Source organism: Macaca nemestrina, chromosome 8 (genome assembly GCF_043159975.1).
Source record: "Macaca nemestrina isolate mMacNem1 chromosome 8, mMacNem.hap1, whole genome shotgun sequence".
NCBI classification, from domain to species: Eukaryota; Metazoa; Chordata; class Mammalia; order Primates; family Cercopithecidae; genus Macaca; species Macaca nemestrina.
In genome coordinates, this window is record NC_092132.1 from 58,769,521 (window position 1) to 58,786,929 (window position 17,409).

Below are 17,409 nucleotides of genomic sequence, written 5' to 3' on the forward strand. Positions count from 1 at the left end.
AGTTCAAGTTCAAAAGACAACACATGCTTTTCAAAAGTGAAGCCCATGGACTGGCTTGATAAAAGTAGCATCCACCTAAAGAAGGCCTTTTTCAAATAAACAAGTACATTTGCCAAGATCTTATGGGATCAAATGATGATCAAGTCTGCCATGTTAGGACCATATTTATATTCCAAATCTGAGAGAAAAAAATCAGATTTAGCATGTCCTTCAGAAAAGGACTAACCACAGATTTCATTAAAATAGAAATATGTGTGGTCGGGCATGGTGGCTTATGCCTGTCATCCCAGCACTTTAGAAAGCTAAGGCAGGCAGATCGCTTGAGGCCAGGAGTTTGAGACCTTGTCTCTACAAAAAATAAAGAAATAAAACATGTGGAAGATTAATATTGTTTGAATTTCAATGTCACATTTGTAAAAGCGAATAGATTTAGTTATGAAACAAAAGGGTTCTTTCATACATTCATCTCCCTATACTAACAATGTTCCTCAACCCACGCTTTCTTAATCCATGCCACTGACAATGCCAATTTCTTTGCTGAAAGGCTCTTCCACTTTCTCTACATTATAAAGCTCCGTAAAAACCTTTAAATCCCAGATGAAATGTCAAACCATCCATGAAGCTCTCCAAGATCTTCCCACTGCCCTCACCACTCTCCACATTGAATAGAAAATCTTCCCATTCTAAGCTTCAGTATTTTTTTTCTTTTTCTTTTCCTTTTTTTTTATTTGAGACAGTCTAGCTCTGTTGCCCAGGCTGGAGTGCAGTGGCACATGTCTGCTCACTGCAAGCTCCACCTGCCAGGTTCACACCGTTCTCTGGCCTCAGTCACCTGCGTAGCTGGGACTACAGGCACCCGCCACCACGCCCGGCTAATTTTTTGTAATTTTTTAGTAGAGATGGGGTTTCACCATGTTAGCCAGGATGGTCTTGATCTCCTGACCTCGTGATCCGCCCGCCTCAGCCTCCTAAAGTGCTGGGATTACTAAACTAACTTCTATGTTTTTATATATGCTCTGGCAGATACTTCATTCATTCATTCTTTCAGTGTCTATTTAGGGGATGCCTTCTAAATGCCAAGGTAACTTCTAGGCTCTGGGGAGAAAGCAGTGAACAAACAGGCAAGAATCCCAGATTTCTTGGAACTGACTTTCTAGTGGGTGAGGGAGGACAAGAAAAAAACAAAAAAACACTTTTTTTTTTTTTTTTTTTTTGAGACAGGGTCTTGCTCTGTCACCCAGGCTGGAGTACAGTGGCGTGATAATGGATCACTGCAAGCCTCAACTTCCCAGGCTCCAGCAATCCTCCTACCTCACAGCCTCCCAAGTAGCTGGAACCAAAACTGTGCTCTACCACAGCCAGCTAATTTTTGTATTGAGACAGGTGATTTAGTTTGGCTGTGTCCCCATCTTGAATTGTAGTTACCATAATCCCCACATGTCATGGGAGGGACCCGGGTGGGAGATAATTGAATCATTGGGGTGGTTACCTCCATGCTGTTCTAGTCATAGTGAGTAAGTTCTCATGAGATCTGGTTATTTTATAAGGGGCTTTTACCCAACTTTGCTCTGCACTTCTCCGTGCTGCCACCAGGTGAAGAAGGATGTGTTTGCTTCCTCTTCTGCCATGATTGTAAGTTTCCTGAAACCTCCCCAGCCATGCTGAACTGTGGGTCAATTATACCTCTTTCCTTTGTAAGTTACCCAGTCTTGCGTATGCCTTTACTAGCAGCATGAGAACGGACTAATACAATGGGTTTTCATTATGTTGCCCAGACTGGTCTCAAACTCCTGAGCTAAATGCATCCACTCACCTCAGCCTCCCAAAGTGCCATGATTACAGGCGTGAGCCACTGCACCTGGCCAAAATAAATATACTTTAAACAGAGAAGAAAAATAAAAAGTACTAGGGAAAGAGGTACACTTTAAAATAAGGTAATCAGAAAAGGCCTCACTGAGTGATGCTTAAATAAAGACCTGAAGGAGGTGAGGGAACAAGGTTCCCAAGTGGCTACGGGAGGCTGGGTTTTCAGGAAGGGGCAACGACAAGTGCAAAAGCCCCGAGCCAGGAATATTCCAGGCTCAAGTAAGAACAAGAAAGCCCATGTGGTTGGAGTGAGGGACAAGAGATTAGTAGAAGTTTAGAAAAGGAAAGAGCAGGAGGGGCCAGACCATAGAAGACACTGAGAAGTTGGTAGGATTTGTGGTTTGAAGGCACAGAGGAGACTTGTTAGAGCTGCGGTACTAAAGGGAGGGAACTGCAAAAGGGGTTGTTATTGAAAAACTGAATAATTGAAAATGTGATCAGGGAGGGGTTTTTTTACTCAATAACGATAAAGTCTAGCATGTGACCCATAGAGTGTGGGCTGAGGTTGAATAGAGAGCAGTATTATTATAAGGAGGGATAGAGAGAGTGATCTAATCTAATGATGTGAGATTCAAAGTCAGAGGTTTTAAAGAGGAGGGAAAAGCTATCTGAAAGCAGAAGTGAGGATCAAGGAGGGGAACTACGCAGCCTCTAAGCCCAGTGGCAGATCAGGGAGAGGAAATTATCATCATTTGAGAGGGTAGCAGAGGAAGCAACGTTCTTCAAGAGAGGCAGGTTTTACTTAGAATTAAAAGGTGAAGGTACTGTTCAGAAAAAACATTGACCTCAGAAATTTGTGCTAATGAGTGACCCAGTTTTTGAAGGCAGAGTGGAAGGGTATGGGGCACTGGAGAGAGGTGGGATGTGGAGTCAAAATACAGGGGTTGGGAACTAATGGTCTGGGCTTCTTGTGAGGACTGGCATGAACAGCGATCACAGGATGGCAGTGGAGAGCAATGAATGATAGCGGGATGAGCAGGAGAAGCATCTTTCCAGAAGCAGTATTCAAGCGCCCCTCTTCACTCATCACCATGGATGCCTGAAGGCACAAGAAAGGCCCGTCTTACTCCAACCACAGCAGAGTCCCTCATCTTGCTCACTCTTGTTCTGTTTAGCATCATATACTGTCTCCTTTTCCATATTAGATCATAAGCTTTGAAGTCAGCAAGAATATTTTTTTATGCTGTTTGAATTCCCCTGTTGATTGCCAGTAATAGACTACCCAATAAATATTTGTTCAAAGAAAAATTGAATACTTCTTTTTTTTTTTTTTTTTTTTGAGACGGAGTCTCGCTCTGTCACCCAGGCTGGAGTGCAGTGGCCGGATCTCAGCTCACTGCAAGCTCCGCCTCCCGGGTTTACACCATTCTCCGGCCTCAGCCTCCCGAGTAGCTGGGACTACAGGCGCCCGCCACCTCGCCCGGCTAGTTTTTTGGAAAAATTGAATACTTCTTACTGGAAGGAAGGGAAGGTTGAAAAAAAACAAACGATTTCCTACTCAGACTTTTCTCTGAGAACTCCTTAAAGTTCCCCATCCTTGAAATTCTTCTGAGTCCAGTCCTAGAAGACCAGGTGCTGCTATAAAACTTGGTGCTTTGTGAGCACCAATAAATGCTTTGGAAGCATCTGCTGATGAAAGACCAGAGATAGCTCTCCTTTCCCAAGCAGTAAGGAATCACAATTCTGCTCATAATAATACTTGCCATCATTGTGGAGGAGGGAATCAACAGCCAAGCCAAAGTGTATGGACATTTCAACCTACTGTGGTTTTTCTGGAGAATCTGGCCAAATGTAATGATGATCAGGAAGTGATGCTACTTGGTGATAAGTGACAAGGATGATGGTCTTGCTACACGCAAGGGTTTGGCAATCCTGGAGATCTGTTATCACCAGGTCTGAACCAGCCTCTGCACCATTAAGGAACCAACAAGATATGGGTCTACCAGACAATGTGATAGTGAGGCAGGAAAAGCTCAGAATTTGGAAACAGACCTATAATCAGACACTTAGAAAGTATGTGACCAAACAGCTGAGTCTCTGCCAGAAGGTGACCACTATCAGCTCTGCCATCTGGCCTTCACCAAGGCAAAGCCACTGAGACTAGACCCACATTTGGTCACAGGGTTCCATATGGAACTCGGTGGGCTTCTGAACTCATCTGTCTGCCCTAAAAATATGGTTCTCTGGCTTTTCAAATGCACAAATATAATCACATCATTCATTTGCTTAAATCCATTTAGTGGCATCCCATTACCCTAAGCCTCAGTCTGAACTCCCTTACCTGCCCCAAAAGGCCCTCAGGATGTAAACACCACCAACTACTCCACCTCATCTCTTAGCTCTTTTTTTTACCACTTTCCCTCGTATACTTTATATTCCAACAAACTCAAACTTCTGTCCACTTCTAAAACATTCAACTCTATACTTGCTATTGGCCTGACAGCTTCATAAGTGCTTTTAACCTTCTTCACCCGGCTAACTTTCAGGTCTTAGCTTACATGGCACATCCTCAGGGAAGCGCTCCTTGCCTCTCAGATGGGTTAGGTCTCTCTCTACTGTATGTTGTTTCACACACAGATCTCACATCTCTATAATTACTTGCACATTGTTTTCTCTCCCCCACTAGACCATTATTTCTACAAGTCAGCTACTGTGGCTGTACACTGGCAAAGTCCTGCCCAATGCCTATGACAAATGCAATTAAAAAATTCGTTTTAGTTAGGTGCTTATACTATCCTTCCTAACATGATTGATAAAATGTGAGTGCTACATATCTCAGGCCATTCTAGCTATAAGCTAAGAATCTTTCCTTTACTGTACCCAGAAGAGTATCTTGGACCCACTCAATATCTTTTAAACAAATAAATCCCATAAAATAATATTCCCCAAATTGTTTAATTCAGTAAAATATGAAGTCGAAGCCACCTAAAACACTATATTTTATTTTTAACTTTTCTATTGTTTTGGTCACATGTAAAGAATAAAAATGAAAACAAGACACTACTGTGTCACATCAAGAAATAACTTTATCCACAAGGAATTCGAATGTAAGATATATTTAGCATCAATTCATATATTAGTAACTTATACATGTATTGTCAAGTATGACATCCATAAAAGCACAAAACAGTTTCTAACACGTTCCACCAAACTTCTGGCATACTTTATGTGTCATTTCCATGACTACCAACCACACATATAGAGACTAGGGGATACTTAGTGAAGACGGCTTTCCAGGAAGTTTATAAAATTGGAAAAAAAAAAAGAGGCATGTCAAAATACAGCATAAGTAGCAATGGGGCCCTGAATTTACTTTGGAAAGATTGCCTAAGGCACCACTATAATGAACAGTTGTAAATCCCTGATCAGACTTCAAATTTTTCTGGTCTTAAAATGTCAATTCTAACCACAAGGTTAGGTGACTAAATTAGCTGGTATACTATTTCCTCTGTGCCAGCATCTGTAAGAAATATTACATCTATCCTGGACACTGTCACTCTGATATATATTAGTAATAGATCTGATTATATGAGGTGTGAAAGTCAATATGTGTAATTTTTCTTTAAATGCATTTTAAGAACAAATAGCACTTGAATGAATGGTGGCACAACAGAAAAAAGGACTATTTTAATATAAAACAATATTAAATCAGCATGTGATGAGGTTGAGTGCTGAAACTGTGAAAACTGATAATTTAGAAATTGTAAACGCTTTTATTTGAAATTGTAAAAAGGCACCAATTACCCTAGTTTGCTGGAATCACAGTTCTTATGAATAATAGCATCTACTGATGAACATGACATGAATTAAATGTTTTTAAATTTTAAAACAATTTTAAAATAGAATAATTTTGATAAAATCAGAATATAAAATAATGAAGACCAAATCCAATGGACAGTGATTAACTGTTATTTGGATGAAGAAAACCAGGAATGCTCATGACCAGCAGTTCCCAAGTACCTTGTGCAGGTGACTTAGGGGCTGCTGAGGAGTTGGTTAAGGAGAAGGAGAATACGGCCAGTGACTGGGACCCTGCCTCAGCATCAAACAGATAAGCTCACTTCTGTGTTTTACTGTACATTGAGAATATGTGTAAGTCATTTTTTTAAAAGGTTTCTTGTGATTAAAAGAGAAAATTCTGAAAACCACAGCAACATATCAATGCTGTTTCCAAGCATACAAAGAGAATTAGAACATCTGAGACAACTATGGCTCCAAACAATCAGAAGAAGGGTTAGTTTTCTTTTCTCCTATTGATAATGTCAAAATGATGTGTCATCTATTGAGCCATACTATGGAGTAGCAGGCTACTAGTTAGGCGCCTTCCCCAGTTAACAGCACATATCCAAAGGACAGCTAGCCAAGTGGGAAGGTGGTAGGTAAATGCTCACCTGGGCTAGGCAACCATCACAGCAAGCAGGTCCCCTCTCAGCCTGGCCTTGGCAATGAGCTGCTTCTGAGAAGCCACAGCTGTCTGTGGTTGAGAGCTCACTCCCTTGAGGCATTGCAGAGAACAAGAGACATGGGCTGTGGGGGCAGCTTTTCAGTAAAACTGAGAGGCACATCAACGTGGCACTGTATGTGTCCACTTAAGGATATATGATAAACATGCAATTTCAAAAGGTAAATTATTAAAGATAATTGGCCAATGTATAGATATGCATAGTTTTTAGCACATAGGCCCTCAATAAAATATTACTGAATCTATTCCAAAAATGTAATGTTCACTAAGTAATACGCTGTAAAAGGTAAAATCAGGAAAAGAAATTCAACTCTTCAAAAAAAAAAAAAAAAGCACTAAAATCCACCCCATCTTAAAGCAGCAGTTGGAAAAGTTTTCTTTCTTCTTTCCTTTTTCTAAGTTGCAGTAGGTTTTATACCTAATAAAGTCTGTTCTAGACATAGGAAATAGCACATTATTAAATTGTAAAACGCAATTTTAATTAACAGATAACTGGTATCATAAGTTTAAAAATCAGACGAAAATGGCACTTAAAAAAAGGAAAAAATGACTCAGTGGATCTATACAAATCAACGTGTGGGACCTTAGCAAGGAAAGTATAAAATATTTTTTTTAGTAAGTAGTTTTTCATTAGTTAGAAGGAAATGGAATTCTGAATTTCACCTTATATGTTTGGTCCTCTTATCTTTCCTGGACAAAACAGTCCTAACTGTTTTAACAAATCTCAATTAAAGTAATCTAATAATGTAGAATTCAGGACAACCTACCATCTGTGCATCTACAATATCCTGAAAGTCATGCTCAGTTAATGAAAAAAAAAAAAAAAAGCCAAATCTGAACATGTTTACAGTTTTCCACAATAAAATAAAATATCTAGAAAGGCAAATAAAAATAGTTTACTTACATGAGGTTATTTTTACTTGTTGATTGTACATTTAAAAAACTGAGTATGTGGCTTTTCCTGCTCATTCAGTACTTTTCATAAAGTCCCAAGTTGAGTGCATGCTGTTTTGTAAACCATAGTGTCTAAACTGTAGCAAAAATCAGATGCACAGGAAGGTAATTTTTACCTTGCAGAAAAGCACTGTATACAGAGTGAGGAACAAATTTGATATCATATAATTTAAGGAGCTCTCATAACCAGGTATGGACATTGGCTTATAAAACATACACTGTGAATCAGGCACAGCAACCTGCAAACCACATCATCCCAAGTTTTCCATTCTTCCTATTGAGAAACATTTAAAAACAGCATTTTCATCATATGAAAGTAAACAAAAACAACAAAATAAGCTTTCCTCACACTAATTTCTAATTCAAAGAGCTTTACTGCAATTAATGTAAATCACTATCAATCACTGAATTGATTGGGCAGAGATGGACTTGGCACTGTCCCCCTAAAAGAGCCTAGAAAGAATGCTTTAAACAGATATAATCCATAGAGAAAGAGATTTACATCATAAATGCTGGAGGCAAAAAGTACATAGAATGACAGATACATGATTTAGGGTGAGAGACGGCATTGCTCCACATAACACAAAAGAATTCTGTTGAAGTGGTCACTGCTTCTGTTGTTTCGTGGCTGGGTTCTTGGGAGGAAGGAGTTTGTATGTATTGAAGTAGCCCACCACCTGCTGGGGAATCTCTGCCAAGACACACTGAGCAAGTGCTTCTTTTGGAGCCTTGTGAAAAACAAAATCAACGTGACTTTGTTAGCAACTGAATTTTCCTGGCTTTTTCATAAAAGAGACTAGGGATACTTCAGCAGCCACTAAAATGAAGCAATTCTAATTCATAGGCCTGTACCTTTTCTTAGAAACAGTCCATGAAATATAGAATGACCTAACTAGCCAAAGTTACTTATGATTGCTATTACTGTCCCTGCTAACATTTGTCAAGTCCTTTTTTGGTGCCAACATTCTAACATTTGATGATTTTGTTGTTTTATAACTTTTAAATGTAGGTCTTTCATTCACTTGGTTTTTTTTCTTTTTTTTTACTTCTTTTTTACAATTACAGATTCATAGGAAGTTGCAAAAACAATAAGAAAAGGTACCATGTACCCTTCACCCAGATTTCTCCAAAGGTAACATCTTACATAACTACAGCATAGTATCAAAACCAGGCAGCTGACATTGGTACGGTTCATAGAACTTACTCTGATTTATAATTTTACATGTACTCATTTGTGTGTGTTTGTGTGTGTGTGTGTGTGTGTGTGTTTCTGTATAATTCTATGCAATTTTGTCATCTGGGTAGATCTGTGTAACCATCACTACAATCAAGATACAGAACTTCCCCAACACCAAAAAGATCCCTACCTAACATTACTACTTTGTAATCACAACACTCCACTTCCTCCCTTCCCATTGCTGGTGGGAATGTTAAATGATACAGCCACTTTGGAAGAGTTTAACAACTGCTTTAAGAATTACACATGCAACTACTGTATAACCCAGCAACTGTAGTCCTAGGTATTTATCCCAGAGGAATAAAAACTTACGTTTGCATAAAAACCCATGCATAGGCTGGGTGTGGTGGCACACACCTGTAATCCCAGCACTTAGGGAGGCCGAGGCAGGTGGATCACTTGAGGTCAAGAGTTTGAGACCAGTCTGGCCAACATGGTGAAACTCTGTCTCTACTAAAAAATAGGGAAAAATAGCCAGGTATAGTGGTGCACACTTGTAATCCCAGCTACTCGGGAGGCTGAGGCACGAGAATCACTTGAATCCAGGAGGTGGAAGTTGCAGTACTGTACTCCAGCCTGGGTGACAGTACTCCACTGTACTCCAGCCTGGGTGACAGAGTCAGACTCTGTCCCAAAACAAAAACAAAACAAACAAACAACAACAAAAACCCATGTATAAATGTTTATAGTAGCCTTGTGTGTGAGAGAAAAACAGGCAACAGCCAGATGTCCTTCTGTGGTGAAACAGTTACACAAATGGTGGAGCATCCATACCATGGAATATGACTCGGCAATAAAAAGGAGTACTTGCAAAAACGTGGTGATTCTCGAGAGAGTGATGCTGAGTAGAAGAAAAGCCAATCCCAAAAGGTTGCATATTTTATGATTCCATTTATATGACATTCTTGAAATGACAAAATTATAGAAATGAAGAGCATATTAGTAAGTGGTTTCTAAGGGTTAAGGAAGGGCTAGAAGGAGAAAGGAGGGGATGTGGCTATAAAAGGGCAACAAGAGGGATCCTTGTGATGCATCTTGATTATACCACTCTAAGTATCCTGGTTGTGATTCTGTATTATAGCTTTGCAGTATGTTACCGCTGGAGTAAACTGGGTAAAATAGTCTTCTAAGAGATATTCATCAAACTAAACTTCCAGCTTGAGGGGGATTTGGCGTACACTTACATAAGAGTTTTTTCCAGCTGTTACAAAGGTAAAGATAAAATACTTGAGACAGTTGCAATACTATTTTAAAACGATTTATCATATAGCCTGTAAGATGCACATAATGTACATCCTGAAGCAACACTGCCAAACCAAATCAGAGCTCTCCAATGGACAAAGGACAGTGTTCATACATCCTCTAACCCTACACACCTACTCAACTGCCTGGTTGTAGATGGGCAAAGGTCTGTGTTCACTCACTTTAGTGTTTGAGTAGGGAGGAGTGGTACTCACATTCTGGAACTGTCTGAAAGGCACAAACTGGACAATATCTCTGATGGCCACTTCGCCTGATGGGGAGCGGAGACTTCCACCATCACCATCCAGAAACTCCATGGCGCTAAAGTCAGCACCTCCAACTCCAACAATGATGATGGACATAGGCAGCCTGGAGGCATTAACTATGGCTTGTCTGGTTTCATCAAGGTCTGTGATCACACCATCAGTAATAATCAAAAGCACAAAATATTGCTGCCAGAAAAAGAAAACATGTCCACTGAGCAAGTCAAGCAATGGCTAATGGCATCTCTGCCTTGATGAGTCAACCCATCTTTCTCGTTCATTTTCCTGCCAGTCTTTACCCTGGCTACCAATACGTAAAATATTCTAAGCTCCTCTGATGACAAGGAAATTGACTCTTAACAAAAACTGCAGGTTCATTAAAAGTGCAGCAGACCACAAAATAGGGTTGGCAAAATATATGGAAGCAAGACATCTAAATGTCAAAGATTAACCTTTCAGTCAGGCTAGGAATAACAGTTTAACTCAAGTATTAAATATGTCAAGGAGGCAAGTGGAAAACTTCATTCTCAGAAGAGCAAATAAATATAAAAATATTAGAATTAGAATACAAAAATTTTACAAACTAAAATACAAAAAAAAAAAAAAAAAAAAGATATGGTTTAAGTGATGAAATCATCCCCCAGATTGTGTCGCCCAAGATAAACCTTTTCAGAGAGCAGTAAAATGTTACATCAAGTAGTGACTCCATCCTTTGGGCCATTTAAGTCTAGAATAGGAATAAGATTTACAATATTAGCTAACATGTGTTGAGTGTTTACTCTGACCCAGGCATTGTGCACTTTATATGAATTATCTTATCTAACCTTTTCAACAACAGTATGAGGTAGTTTCCCCTAACTTACTTCTGAATATGCTGAAGCTCAGAGAGATTTGGTATCCACGGTCCAATAGGTAATGGTTAGCTCATTCAGATATCTTTAGTACAATAAGAAATCTTGTAACAGCATCTGATGTGGTAAGTTTCCTTAAGCCTTAATTTGTTATGTCTACTTCAAAAAGGTAGATGATATGCAATTTTTTTGGTAGAACCTATCTATGGAAGTTAGTTCAAAGGATAAAAGACTCATGAATGCCAAGTGTTATTTTGCTGTTGCCTTATTTTTAACAATCACTAGTATAACCACAACAAAAGTTACTCGCAAATCAAGAGTGACTGTGCTATTGTATCTTGCCCTGACTTTGTATTATGACAAACCAAAAAAATAGAAAAATGGCACCAGGAGCTGCTACCAATCCACATTCTTCCCTTTCCCTGGCCATAGAGCACTTACAGAAGCTGTCTGCTGTTGTGTGGCTGCAGCAGCAAACCTGGCCACATGATTGATGATTGGAGAAAAATTAGTTGGTCCATAGAGTTTTATCTGAGGAAGACAAGACCGATATGCCTCTACAATGCCTTGGATTCCTAGAACAAAAAAAACAGTATTAAAAATTCTCAAGCACAATGTGTTTATTCTGGCTAATTTGATTATATATATCAACATATAGTACTTTAAATAGTCAAAAGTTCTATATGCAGGAGTTCCTCTAAGCTATGTATTACATAACTCCATAGGTATGCTCCATTGCAAAAACCTATAAGCTCTGTCCTCCCCCAGTAGAAGGGATTTACTTTCATCTCAGTCAAGTTACTCATTAGTCTACAGTAGGACTGTTACATTTGTGCTTAATTTTAATACATGTTGGGAATGTGACTCTGATAGAAAACCATGAAAAAGGTTCCACATCATACAACGGATGATAAAAGGTAAGAAAGAGTTATTAATAAAATGAAAAATCATTTGCATGTGTGGCCAGAGGTTCTACAAAAATACCAGATGGCAATAAAACTAATATTAATTCTAGTCAATTAACTGATACAAGTGTTTATTCAGTAAGTTAAAGGTTAATCATTGTATCACAGATTGCATTAGCTCCAAATATGCACTTCCAAGTTATTCATCCATTTTGCTGCAGAAGCACTGATGTGTTTGTTTAGGGGTACTGCCCCTAAACCTGCTGGCACATTTTATAACAGAAAGTTGGACAGGACCATTTGATTAACTTTGACCAATGCATGTGACACCCATGCCTAAGCAGATGTCTTAAGAACTACTGCCTGTTTTTTCCAGCTCTCTTGCTCCTTTCCTTGCCATAGGAGCAGCACATCCCAGATAAGGCTGTTCTTCAGCCAGAGTCCCAATATAAGAAACATGGAGAGAACTACAGCCTAGCTGCATGTAAAATGAGCAAGAAATAAACTGTTGTCATTAAAGCCACTGAGATTTAGAGATTGTTTATCACAATAGCACAGCCCAGTGAAAGTTGACTGACATTGCTGGTCAAAGCACTGCTGATGAACTTGTATCCCACACATGCACCTGTTGAATCTGCCCTTAATATCAGAGCATTTAGGATGCAGATAGGATAACAGAAATTCTAAAGAATTTCCAACAATATATGCTGAGATCATCACAGATACTTGCCACAAAAAAAACTTAATGTAAATCAAAACAGGTCTCTTGCTTTAAAAATGTCCAATAGAACACAGATCAACAAAAAAGAGAAGCATATACAGTCATGTGTCACTTACCAATGGGGATAAATTCTGAAAAATGCATCGTTAGGTGATTTCATCATCGTGTGAACATCATAAGATTATACTTACACAAACCTAGATGGTATAGCCTACTACATACCTAGGCTATATGGTATAGCCTATTGCTCCTAGGTTAAAAACCTGTACTGCATATTGCTATACTGAATAATGTAGGGAATTATAGCAACTGTACCTTTTCTATGTCTTTACAATAAAAATATAATATTAAAATCTTATGGGCCTACTGTTGCACATGTGGTCTGTCATTGACTAAAATGTCACTTTTAGTGCATGACCATACTTGGCTTGAAAGCTTCATGAAACCAACTCTCACCTCTTAAAATGTAAGAGTTCCAATAAACTCCTCTTATTTTATTTGAATTTAGGAACAGGTAGTCTTATGAACAACCTTTGAGAATGTAACTAATTCATATGCAGAGGTGATTTTACATGCATAAGGTCCATGTAACTAGTAGTCAATCCAGTAGTAACAAAGGCATAAATAATTCATTTAGGGCTGGGCATGGTGGCTCGTGCCTATAATCCCAGCAGTTTGGGAGGCCGAGGCAGGTAGATCACATGAGGTCAGTAGTTCTAGACCAGCATGGCCAACATGGTGAAACCCTGTCTCTACTAAAAATACAAAAATTAGCCGAGCATGGTGGCAGGCGCCCCTAATCCCAGCTACTCGGGGGGGCCACAGCAGGAGAATCGCTTGAACCCAGGGGGCAGAGGTTGCAGTGAGCCTAGATCATACTATCACACTCCAGCCTGGGGGACAAGAGCGAGACTTCACCTCAAAAAAACAAAAACAAAAACAAAAATGTAATTTCTTCACAAATATCAAGAGCCTTCAATTCCTTAATTAAAACTGAATTATGCCAAAAACCCTTTCTATGCATTAAAGTAACAAGTTATTTCTTTTTTTTTTTTTTTTTTTTTTTTTTTGAGACGGAGTCTCGCTCTGTCGCCCGGGCTGGAGTGCAGTGGCCGGATCTCAGCTCACTGCAAGCTCCGCCTTCCGGGTTTACGCCATTCTCCTGCCTCAGCCTCCCGAGTAGCTGGGACTACAGGCGCCCACCATCTCGCCCGGCTAGTTTTTTGTATTTTTTTTAGTAGAGACGGGGTTTCACTGGGTTAGCCAGGATGGTCTCGGTCTCCTGACCTCGTGATCCGCCCGTCTCGGCCTCCCAAAGTGCTGGAATTACAGGCTTGAGCCACCGCGCCCGGCCAGTAACAAGTTATTTCTAAGGCATATTATTTCTAAGGCAATTAGGTTCAATGATTAGTTAGGAAAAGGGGATTAAACTTCCTTGACTTAAAATCAGGCTCTGAGCTTTTTGCTGTATAGTATCTCCTTTGTTTAAAACCAAACTGATCTTTTTCCAGAGTGTAAACCACTTGGTGAACAGCCCAAGGATGGGCTTACATTACTCACAGAATGACTGAACTTCTAAAATGAATTATCATATTATATGTCATCCATATTCATTTACAATAAATGAAAGCTAATTACAACAAATTCTAAAAATTATTCCACTTTCATTAAAAAAATGAAGCATATTTCTTTTTTTTCTTTTTTTTTTTTGAGACGGAGTCTCGCTCTGTCGCCCAGGCTGGAGTGCAGTGGCCGGATCTCAGCTCACTGCAAGCTCCGCCTCCCAGGTTCACGCCATTCTCCTGCCTCAGCCTCCCGAGTAGCTGGGACTACAGGCGCCCGCCACCTCACCTGGCTAGTTTTTTGTATTTTTTAGTAGAGACGGGGTTTCACCGTGTTAGCCAGGATGGTCTCGATCTCCTGACCTCCTGATCCGCCCGTCTCGGCCTCCCAAAGTGCTGGGATTACAGGCTTGAGCCACCGCGCCCGGCCGCCTATTTCTTAAAAAGAATAACATTCCCAGTTTCAAATGGCTAGGGAATAAAAGAGGTCACAACCAGTCACTGAAAGTGCCTCAAAGGAACACTGAATTAGTATGGAAAAAGTGTTCTGGGGAAAAGAACAAAACCATATTGCAAACTGCCCCCACAAAAATTGTTCACACTCTTCCACCTTATGAATATTGTTTAGGAAGAAAAGAAAAAAACACTTTCTTCTGTTAGAAAGCTATACATTTGTAATTGTCAAAAGGACCCTTTGCAGAAAATTAGCTTATTGTCTAGAATTTTTAATTATGCCTCTTGCTCCCACACCTACTTTCCCTTTTCCAAACTCTTTAGTCTCATATATAATTTAGTGGAAGAGCTGGTATTTCTGATTGATTGCTCAATGTGGTAAAAAAAAAAAAAAGAAGCAGCACTTGGATACTTGAGGTATAAGGAAAAAAGTAAAACATGGCTGGGCATGGTGGCTCATGCCTCTAATCCCAGTACTTTGGGAAGCCAAGGCAGAAGGCAGGAAGATAGCTTAAGGTCAGGAGTTCAAGACCAGCCTGGCTAACATAGTGAGACCCTGTCTCTATTTTTTTAAACAGATAAAAGAAAAACGTGAAATGAAAGACAACTATGTGCCTCCTTCTCTCTACACAGAGGAAAGCTGCTATAGAAGCTCAATTCTTTGTTCCTTTTGCCCATCCCAGCTACTTACAGAATACTGTGTGAGCAACAAGTATTAGATGCTGGATACTTTTCTCTTTGTTGAGAGTGACTACTACTCTGAAAAAAGCTTCAAAAGATCTGTATATTAAATTACTTATTTTATTGAAGGTTTGCTTTTAAATAAATTTACATGTGAAAATACTTTTTAATATGTGATTATTTTTACTGATCAGCTCCAAAGATTGAGAATTTTTTTGTCCCACTAAAGTTCTTAAGGTAGGAGGATTTAGCTTACCACCTCCATCATCATAATACTGATTTGCCCCATAATTACCATTACCACCCTAACCACCAACCTGGTGCAATTCTTCTACCTTATACAACAGAAAGTTAAATATGTAAGAAAATGAAACCTAGAAATGTAATTTGAGTAGTTTTCATCACAAGAAAAAAAACAAAGAACAAAGAACAAAGTAACAAAGATTAGTGAGACTTTCCATTTGAAGTCTTCATGTTTGTTTTTTAACTTACCATTGCAGTAGGGATTGGATGAGTTGAAGTTCATTGGAAATTCATGTGATACCTGTCAAAGATGGGCAAAGGACTGATGAGGGCTGGGTTGCTTTTCTAGGAGGTAAAGCTTTAAAAATGAGATTTCCTCTTACCTGCCACTGAGGAGGTATCTGAGCTCCAAAACCAAAAGCTGGAAACATCTTATCACTAAAAAGAAAAAAAAAAAAATTAATAAAATATTGTTTTTCCAAAATAAAAAAGCTTTATCTTTGCTCACAATAAAATCAATATGAGCTCATTTCAAAAACAATTTTTCAAAATCTTAGAAAAGTATGGAGATAAAACAAAGATTACCTATATTAACTGCCAAAGAGAATCAATGTTAATATTTGACAACTCTCATCCTAAATATTTTTCTGTGCACTGAGGAAGAAAAATGTTTCTTTCTATAGATTTTGTAGAAATGGAGTTTACATGCATGTTTTATAATCTACTGTGTTCTACTTAAATCTTGTATATCATTTCAGTGATCAAATGGGTAAATAAATACACAAAGCCCTGAAAACCACAATTCTTTTTTTACTAATTTAAAGCAAACTCATTTGGTAGCACAACCTGACCCCAGATGATCAGAGGATATTGGTAGCTTTTATTTATGCCACTTAATACAAACATTCATACATTAGGGAGAGGGACAGTAGATCGAATATATATATCACATGAATAGCCACTGAGTATAGATATCCTCCATACAATATGCCACAATATGGATATCCTCCCCCAGATGTCTGATAGCCAGTGTTCTGCCATTATAAAACACCATAATGAACATATTTTTTTCTATGAGGAATATTATTTTCTTATTTATTCTTAACAGTTAGTTTTGCATTGAAGATGGAGCCTATGCCATGTCAGAAATATTTCTCCCAGGCTGAGGTGGGAGGATCACTTGGGCCCAGGAAGTGGAGGTTGCAGTGAACCGTGACTGCACCACTGTACTCTAGTCTGGGTGACGGAGCGAGACTCTCTCTCAAAAGAAAGAAAGATACATTTTTCCCCAGTTTGTAGTCTGTCTTCAACTTTGTTTAAAGCATCTTTCTTTTCATAGTTTTTAATATTAATGAATGTGAATACAAAAAAGGTTTCATGATTTTTGCTTTTGCTCTCTTGCTTGAAGGTTTTCCTCACTACAAGATTATAAACAATTCACATATATTTTCTTCTAGAACTTCTAGAACTTTGCTTTTGATATTAAACTTCTAATTCATCTGGAAAGTGTTTTGAAGTGGATATGAAGCAGAAATTGCTGCTCCCCGGCAATATCCATTCCCTCCTTTAATAATAGAACACCTGAGCTAGACACTGTACCTCCTAGCTTCTCTGGGCTGGATGTGATCAGATGGCTGGAATCTAGAGACGGAGATGTGAGAAAGAAGTGATTTGCCAGCCACTTCTGAATCATACTCCTAAAAGGGAAGGCACATGCACCCCCTGGTCCCTTTCTTCTCTTCCCACTGGCTGGAGAAGATGAGAACCAGAGCTATGGACCCAGAGAGGGAAGCTGTGAATTGAGAATAGCAGAACTCTCCTATCAGTTCTTAAGTATTATACTTACCCCTAGACATGCAACGTGAAATAAACCTCTATTTTGTCAAAGTCACTTTGTTTTTGGGTGTCCATTTCAGCAGTTTGGTCTGTACTCTAATTTATAAAGAATAATATCCTAAAACATGCAAGT

The 17,409-nt window shown here is 39.0% G+C and overlaps 1 protein-coding gene across 3 annotated transcripts in view; it reads right to left on the reverse strand.

Moving 5' to 3' along the window:
- Positions 1-4,874: 4,874 nt before the first annotated feature.
- The window catches only part of LOC105477155 (copine 3), a 49,416-nt gene continuing 36,881 nt past the window's right edge, over positions 4,875-17,409 (reverse strand). For all 3 annotated transcript variants that reach the window (XM_011733530.3, XM_011733533.3, XM_011733531.3), the window contains exons 13-17: positions 15,824-15,878; positions 15,690-15,741; positions 11,317-11,450; positions 9,977-10,213; positions 4,875-8,010 (exon numbers count right to left, since the gene is read on the reverse strand). In XM_011733530.3, coding sequence (XP_011731832.1) covers positions 7,888-8,010; positions 9,977-10,213; positions 11,317-11,450; positions 15,690-15,741; positions 15,824-15,878 — 601 coding nt within the window. In that variant the 3' untranslated portion in view covers positions 4,875-7,887. The remainder of the gene's footprint in view (positions 8,011-9,976; positions 10,214-11,316; positions 11,451-15,689; positions 15,742-15,823; positions 15,879-17,409) is intronic.